This window comes from Haliaeetus leucocephalus, unplaced genomic scaffold, assembly GCF_000737465.1.
Source record: "Haliaeetus leucocephalus isolate CR32 unplaced genomic scaffold, Haliaeetus_leucocephalus-4.0 Scaffold262, whole genome shotgun sequence".
Lineage (NCBI taxonomy): Eukaryota > Metazoa > Chordata > Aves > Accipitriformes > Accipitridae > Haliaeetus > Haliaeetus leucocephalus.
This window is the reverse complement of record NW_010972698.1, coordinates 8,851,727-8,860,489: the sequence shown is the minus strand read 5'-3', so window position 1 is coordinate 8,860,489 and position 8,763 is coordinate 8,851,727. Positions and strand designations below refer to the sequence as shown.

The 8,763-nt window shown below is 41.0% G+C and overlaps 1 protein-coding gene across 1 annotated transcript in view; it reads left to right on the top strand.

Moving 5' to 3' along the window:
* The first annotated feature begins 822 nt into the window (after positions 1 to 822).
* Positions 823 to 8,763, top strand: part of TRPC5 (transient receptor potential cation channel, subfamily C, member 5) — a 66,265-nt gene continuing 58,324 nt past the window's right edge. The window contains exon 1 of the mRNA XM_010569035.1: positions 823 to 1,200. Coding sequence (XP_010567337.1) covers positions 823 to 1,200 — 378 coding nt within the window. The remainder of the gene's footprint in view (positions 1,201 to 8,763) is intronic.

Here is an 8,763-nt window from a genome sequence, read left to right as displayed (position 1 = left end):
ACTCTTTGAGCCGTGGGAAGGAACAGTAGTAATTCCTTCAGTTTGCCACACTTGTTCCAGGGCTGGATTGATTTTCTGGGCTTCTCATTTTCCTAGACCATAAACAACATCACTGCCTCTGGAGAGCAAGCATGGCGGCTTTCTACATCAGCCTGTCTTTAGATCTTATTTATGTATGAGGAGAGTGAGAAAATATGTTTAAAAACATGCAAGCTTTAAAAATAAAACTATGACCTAGTCAAAGAGTAAACATTAGGGAAAAATAAAAACCTATTTTAAGAGATGGAAGCAGAGAAGAAGCAGCAAAAATAAAATAAATCTTATTACTGTAAATAGGAGGGTGTAAATCAGCAGCTCCCATCACTGACAGTTCAGAGATGCTGAGGACCTGGCTCAGCAGTGAAAAAGGAGGGAAGTGAAAAAAAACCATAGAGTGGGAAATAAAGCAAAGATGAGAAATCCACCTACCTGCACGTGATAGATTATCCATAAACAACAAGATCATGCTTCTGACCAGATAAATAAATGGCAGAGTGTTTAAACCAGATTTTAAAATTTACTGAGTGTCTGTCATTCTGTGTACCTCTTCTGAGCAGTAGTGTAACCTTTATTTTTTCAGGTAGCATTTTAATGCGGGGTTGCTCAGGGGGTGTTACAGTCACTGTGTTGAGAATAAAACAGCTTAAAAAGGGATCAGAAGCTTTTACCACGATGGACCTTTGGAAGTTTGTCCCCTGTGAGGAACAGATAGGGGTTGCTTGTCTGTTTTGTCACTTAGGCATGCTTCTTCTTTTCCCATAGGTTGCCCGGTCACTATGAACAATGGCCCAGCTATACTACAAAAAGGTAAACTATTCACCATACAGAGATCGGATCCCACTACAGATCGTGCGAGCGGAGGCAGAGCTCTCGGCGGAAGAGAAGGCCTACCTCAGCGCTGTGGAGAAGGGGGACTATGCCAGTGTGAAACATGCCTTGCAAGAGGCAGAGATCTACTACAACATCAACATTAACTGTATGGATCCTCTTGGTCGCAGTGCCCTTTTAATAGCCATAGAGAACGAAAATCTGGAGATCATGGAGTTGCTTTTGAGCCACAGTGTGTATGTGGGAGATGCTCTGCTGTATGCAATACGGAAAGAGGTGGTGGGAGCTGTGGAGCTGCTGCTGAATTACAGGAAACCGAGTGGTGAAAAACAGGTTAGTTGAGTGTTCCAGTTCAGTTTTAAGCTATTATCCACAGAGAGGTGCTGTGCAGGAGTCATAAAACAAAGTCCTTAATGTAGGTCCATTGCTTTAAATGCCCAGAGTAAACATGGGCAGTCCTGTTTGGATGATAACCTTCCAGTCTGAGGAAACGTGTTCTGCCTGACTTAAATAGTCAGCATTTTCAATTTCATTCAGTGTTCTTTTCAGTCTTACAGTGTTTGTGAACCTACTGATTTATAGGTTGATTTATAGATGTGCACTTTGTAAAGGAATTTGGGGCTGTCTGAAATTATATTACAATCTATAAATATGAACTATTGCCATGCTGTTGTACTGATATTAAGTGGAATTTCTTTTCATAAGTAAATCCTGAAAACACACAAGCTTATAAATAACTGTAAGTAAGCAAACAGTCTGCTAGGTTTCAGTACTTAGCCATAGTACAGACATATCATCTTGGTCTCCATCTCCAGAGAGCTCTAGTTCAGAAATGCTGAGGCAGTACATAACATTCCAGCATGAGCTAAGCTGCTGTATATCTGAGCATTGAACAACTATGACTTGTAAGAAGGATCCTTAGCTACAAAACCATTGGTAGGTCACATAAGGATCTTTGTGAAAAACCACAAAGTCTGAATCCTGTCATTTCAGGTGTCACATATCACGCTGTCCTTAACTTTTTTTTTCTTTTTTGCTTCTTTTCATTTGCAAGTACTACTGCCAATAACTAGAATAGTTTATATACATTACTGACTGCTGACAATTTTTGTATGTTCACTGCTTAGAAAGGAACATTCAAAACCTGGATAATCCTGAAATATCAAGCCTCGTTTTGAAGGCTACTTGAACACATCCCTCTGTGTCTGAAAGAAGAAAATGATTAATACCAGTCAATCATAGAAGAAAACATTTTCAATGGATAGGCCCCTTAGTACATAGTTTTTCAATAGTAATTTTATGTAGCCAAAGCAAACAATAAGGATCAACCCTGACAACATTCAGGAGTGCTCAGCTTGATACTTTGAAACAGCAGCATTCTGCATGCTGTAGCAATGTGATTCCAATGTATGGTTTAAGCACTAGAGAGATGAAGAAACTCTTCTATCAGACCTAAAAATTGAAATATTAGTACTAGGTTTTAGTCTGACAAAATGTAAGTAGCAAAGTACAGACCATACATGGAGAATGAGCTATTTTTTTCTTGGTCTTCTAGAAAGTTTGACCATCCTATAGGCCAACAGGACAGAAAGTAGAATATAAGAAAAGCTTTTTTCAGTAGCATGAGGAACTGCCAGTAATTACTACAGGTTAATGGCAAGTTTCTCCTGAAATGTCATGGAAAGCAAGTAATGGGATTCATGTGGATTTCTGTAAGATCTCTTGAATACCAAAACTTGTGTCCACTCAAATTCACAGCCTTGCTGGCTTAACTGAACAGAGGTCCATGAAATAAGGTTGATTTATTGCAGCTGAAATTCAGCTCCAACATCTCTAGTTCAGTGATAACATTTCATAGCAGGTCTGTTTCATTTTTCTTTATCTCTATGGCAGTGTGCAGCTATCCTTCTGTAGCTAGGTTTGTATCTGCTGCGAAGTTTACAACTTGAAGGAGAACATGTGTGTGGGAGAAGAGATGCAGTGCCAGTTTCAGCTTTATTTACAAGGTTGGTTACAAGACCAGATTTCATCAGTACATTAGACTAGTACTGGCTTGATGCAAGATCCTATGTACAAACTAGGATTAACTTCCCTGGCTGTGGTTCAGGCTCTTCTGTAGACTGCAGGAAGTGTTTTCTGGTAGAGGCCTGCAGGACTGGACTTCCATTTCAGCAGTTTCACTGATTGTTCATGCAGTGATGGTAATTAACATTTATTTCATGTATAGTGATAGAACATAAATGGAAAGACATGCTTAGTTAAGCAAAGTTGGGACAAAGTTAGCTTGTCAAATCACAAAGCTAATATAGAAGGGGTTTCTGAACACAAGTTCCTGATGCTAATTCCACAGCAGTATCGATATATGTTCAGTAATTATCTTTTCTGGACCCTTTCTCAGAAAGTCCTCTGGGGATCCTATACCTAATTGCTTTCACAAAAAGCACCTGATAAATCAGATTAGCACAGCTTTGTCCTAATCAGCTACTTATGTGTTCTAAAACCTATACAAAACCTGCTTTTTTGGTTGAGTAGTAACAAAAATTCACACTTCATGCATTGGTTTCTGTCTGGCTGAGAAATTTTTAAGACAGTGTCACAGCGCTTCTTATATATAAGGTTTAGTATAATCTATTCATTAGATGTACACAAGGTTCAGTCTGCCTGAACAAACCCGTGTGAAGGCAGCTCCTTGACTTATGTGTAGCAGCCTGTTTCCAATTAGGGGCTGTCTGTCTTTGCTGCACTCCGGGCATTGGTGCAGAAAAAGCATCTTCTGATTGCTCTCTCTTAAATGTTCAGTACATCGCCTTCATTCATTTGAGTCTGGGGGCTGTGAAAACCTGTTAGTTCCCATTTTCCTGCTCTCTGCCTCTGAGAGGTTATTATTTGACTCTATACCAAAGTGGTGTTTCTCTAACTGCCAGGCGTGAAGAGCTGTTCCTATTTGCGTCTGTTCACGTCAGCTCAGTTAATTGTTGTCTTTGTATCTCAAAAGCAGCTGAGTAGCATAATTCAGCATAATCCATTTTATGGGCATGTATTTTCGCTCATTCCCACAACCTTATCATCGTAGCACAATCCTGACTGAAAACGTTACAAGTTGCATTATGCCAGCCTCTTGTGGGGTTCCAGTGACTGCATCTAGTTAGCAAAAGATACACCCAAAACAAGGTGGAAAACCGTAGCCCCTTACAGACTTGGCCTGCAAAGCAGTTTTGCTCACCAGCTAGAGAGTCTCTAAAAAGTGATGTGTCCTGGGTGCTCCATACCTGTCTCTTGAGGGCTGCCCGAGGAGAGAAGCTCTGCTTTTCCCCTGTACGATGACCTTTCCAGGGAGCAGAAGTAAAAAAAATTTCAAATATAATAAGTGACCTGTGTTGTGTTTCTTATGGAAGAGAATCAGGGTCTTATTCATGATGTAAGGGACAGGGAGAAATGGATGAAGAGGTTGGGTGACAGAGATACTTGTGTCCTGTTGTTAAGTGAACGCAGGCAGTTGTTATTCTGCAAACCTTTGCTAGGCTGCTGTTTAAGCGCCGTTTACTGAAAATACCATGACAATGGCAGGGGTAAGTCATAGCCAGTAACTATAACAACACGCTTCTCCTGCACTGCAGTGTGCATGTAAGGGGTGTCTCGGGAGAGGAAGAAATTATTCTGTTTACATGTGGAGCGTATGAGAGCTGGGAACATGAACCACCTCTCTCTAAATCCTGCTACAAAGCACATGATAGATGAGTGTGCTGAACAGTGATGTGTTTGAGTAGATGTATTTCCTTTTAGGTTTACCTTCAAGCAAGGTTCATGGGCTATTTTAAGAACTTAACATTTCTCCTCAGATCTGTTCTGCCCAGTCCTGACAGCTTATAGCCATGGTTGTGTGTACTGCTCTCTGAGTCTCTTGATAAAGCTGGGGAGAAGACTTCATCAGTTGCAGCCAGAATAACTGGCTAATAAAGTTACAGCTGTTTTGAAAGATACTGTCACTTATCGGAGATTTTCGGTTTGGTGAGAGAGTCATCATGGTCCAAGCATCTTACTTTTGCTACCATGGGAAGACCATAGAGGTGTGCTGGTGTGCTTCACTCCGAGCAAAGAGTAAAGCCCAGGTTTTAAAGGACTGTCCTGGTTTCAGCTGGGATATAGTTAACTGTCTTCCTAGTAGCTGGTACAGTGCTATGTTTTGAGTTCAGTATGTGAAGAATGTTGATAACACTGATGTTTTCAGTTGTTGCTCAGTAGTGTTTAGACTATAGTCAAGGATTTTTCAGCTTCTCATGCCCAGCCAGGGCACCTGACCCAAACTGGCCAACAGTGTATTCCATACCATGTGATGTCCCATCTAGTTTAGGAACTGGGAAGTGGGGGGCAGGGATTCGCCACTCGGGGACTGGCTGGGTGTCGGTCGGCGGGTGGTGAGCAATTGCCCTGCGCATCATTTGTACATTTCAATCCTTTTATTACTACTGTTGGCATTTTATTAGTGTTATCATTATCATTATTAGTTTCTTCTTTTCTGTTCTATTAAACCGTTCTTATCTCAACCCAGTTTTACTTCTTTTCCTGATTTTCTCCCCCATCCCACTGGATGGGGGGGGAGTGAGTGATCGGCTGCGTGGTACTTAGTTGCTGGCTGGGGTTAAACCACGACAAGGACCCATTCTCTTCTTCAGATCAGAGCTAACCTCTCCTCAAATATGCCACACCATGCTCTGAGGTACACTTTCCCTTTTTTTTTACTGTCAGTGTGCAAGTGTGGTCCAGAGGGCCATGGAAGATGTCTGTGTGCAGAGTATGTGGTGCTGCAGGCTCCAGCAGCCCTGCCACTCACCACAGCATAGGTAGGAGCTTTGCTGACCTCAGCGGGACGTGGTCTGGACCTGGCACAGCACTAACAGCTGAGTTCTCAGGGAAATAAAGGAAAATTCAATTATCTACTCAAAATAGATTAAGTAACAAAAGAGCTTTTCTAGTTCTGTGATTTTTACAAGTTCACTTGTTATTTCCAAATGTTATGAAATTTACTCCAATTAATCCTCCGACCTTTTTTGTTTAAACCATAGTTCTCTTTGGCCAGTCACTTCATATTGCTGATTGGTCACTCAAATCATAGGATAGTTTGTTTTTCCCCAGATAGATGACAGACATTTGGAAAGAAAGCAGCCTATTCATTCATAGTAAGAGGAACAGCAAAACAAGCTAATATTCATGGAACCTGGAGGGTACGCAAGTGTTGCTTTTCCTGAGAAGATTTGTAGTCAGTGAATATGTATTCTCCAGGAAATAAAAATAAGCCTAATCTGGTGCTTTGATAGTTATTGTTTGCTTTTCAGGACAGTGAAGAGGCTGATATTGTACTGCATAGTGGCAGAAGAGTATTATACAGTACTGCAGGCTGTGTGGCACGGCAATCCATACTCAAGTCTTCCACATGATGAGTGTCATGTTATTTAAATAAATAAGACAACAAACCACTGAATAATCATCAGAAAGAGTGGGGCTAGGTTAGAAATAGTAAAAATCAGCACACACAGGTGCAGTATGGACTTTAGCCCAGGCTTGAGTCAGGTGGCTCATCTCTTTTGGGGTAGGAATGTTAAACTTCAAAGTTGTCTGTGCACAGGACAGGTCCAATACATACAATGGCAAAACAAGACTTTTTGTACTATTCCATCAAAAACAGAGATTTGGCCAGGGTCCTATGGGGTTGGAATTAACAGGGAACTTGAAATTACTTCTTTCTTTTTTTTGATTCAGTACTACCGTAGGAGCAAGGGAGTGTATATATGAAGCCTGTTGAACAACTTCTCTTTTCCAGTAAAATCTGTCTCCCAACCTATTCGATCTTTGAGTTTTGGTGGGTTTTTTCCCTAGAAGTCTTAGAAATTTTTTTTACTATACAAACATCAATATAGTGGGTTATGTTTTCAACCAGGCTGGAGTCTGCACCTAAACTGCAACATCAAAGAGGAGGAAATATATGTCTCAAAATTCACATTTTCCTACATGTTTGATTCACTTTCAATTTATCATTACTAATAGTTGTATTTCCACACATTTTGAAGCCCACTGAAATCAGTACAAATTTTCCCTTGGACTCCAGATGAGTCTTCAGGAGCATTTTCTTAATAGCTTCTCGTGTGAATTCTGTGAAGTGGTCCCAGTTCTCCACTAAACATGCATCACAGCTCGCAGGGTAGCGCTCTCAGTTTGCACAGATCTCACATAATTTTTTGCCTTGCTACAGTGGATGTGTTTGCAGTGGACCAGACACGGTCTGTGCTAACTGCTGAGCCCTCCTTCCTTTCTTTAAGAAGCTGTAATCAGTCATCTGAATTACTACACATTCATGGTGTAGCCATAAGCACCTTTATGGGTAGCTGTTTTCTTCACAACAATCAGAGCTGACATCAAATGTTTACATAAGGATGATAATAGCATCTCTCTGGTATCTGCCAAAATTAGCAATTTGCTCATGGCAGATGGCTCCAAATTAATCTGGTTCACAGATGGGACTACAAATGCAATTCCTCAATAACGAGAATAAAAAGAAAAGGGATCTCAGTATTTATGACTGTGATTCAGTTTGTTTCGACAGTCCAATGGCCTTCTGAATCAATGAGATCTCAACAGATACCTATCCATATGTCTTCCAAAAGAAGGAGCTTTACAGAGATAAACCCTGGAAGAATAAGGTTGTGAAGGGGAAACTATAGAGAATAAAAGGCAAGTTTTCAGTCTGAGTTGCTAATCCTCAGATGCCTGCTGGTAGAAGGTTGCTGCACTTGGTAGTATTAGTGAACTTAAAATTTGACCTCAAAAATCCTCTTTCAGATGAGCTGATGAGTAAAAAATCTGCCTTAATCTTTGTGCAAATATCATAGCTCAACAGCCTAGAGAGAATCTTTTGCGAACCAGAAATTTTATGTTGTATTAAACCATTTTAGTCTTGCCCAAATCCAGTAACTTTTTTGATACAATGTGGTTTAGCTTAATTTTCCTACTCACATAAGGTTCTTTGTCCTGTATGGAGAGTCCAGTGCAAAGTTTAGCTGTTACCACCAACAGCCCTTGATTTCTGCAGACTTGCTGATACTTATTAGATGTACAAGCTCATTGTTAGCATTGTCAGCCCTGTGCTATCACTGACAGGACCTTTTTAAGTCAAAGGAGGCAGGCTAGTTGTCCAATATTTCATGACATAAAAGCTAGATTCTGCAGGCAATTAGATAGAGAGGAGTTTTAGAAGCAGCTGATGTTCCTTCTGACTTGGCTGAAGTGGTTGCTGTGGATCTGTCTCACCTGCAGGCAAAGTGGACAGAGGCACCCTGGGGCAGGACCAGAGGATCCGGGGTTTGTAGCTGTGAGAAATGTTATCCTGCCTCCTTCAGTAAAAGGTTTATGTTTCTTTTAGAGGTGAAGGACAGACTTGTGGACTTCCCAGCTAAAATTGCTAAGCCTTGCAGCACTAGCTCCTAAGCTATAAGCTGAGGATGGATGTGGGGCGTTCACTCACATACAGGCTGAACAAAGTCTTGCTTACGTGGTGGTAATAGATATTCTGGGTGCATGCACTGTCTTTTTCTGGAACATGACAGACAAGATGGGTGCCAGCAAGCGTGGAGCGTTACAAAGGTGTGAAGTACAACAAAGTGATCAAAGCACGCCCAAAGTGCAAGCAGATCTGTGTAGCCCTTCTGCAGTGTTAACCATTGCATACCAGCAGTATTTGTGTTCTTCCTTGAGTTTAAAAAGTTCAGCTAATTGAAGAAGGTGTTGCTGAAACCTGGGCATCTGTATCTGGAAGACTATAGGCATGACCTGTTCTCATTGAGTTCTTGCTATTGAGCACTATAACAGAGAGGGTAATAGGCTGATTGGTATGACTCAGTACAG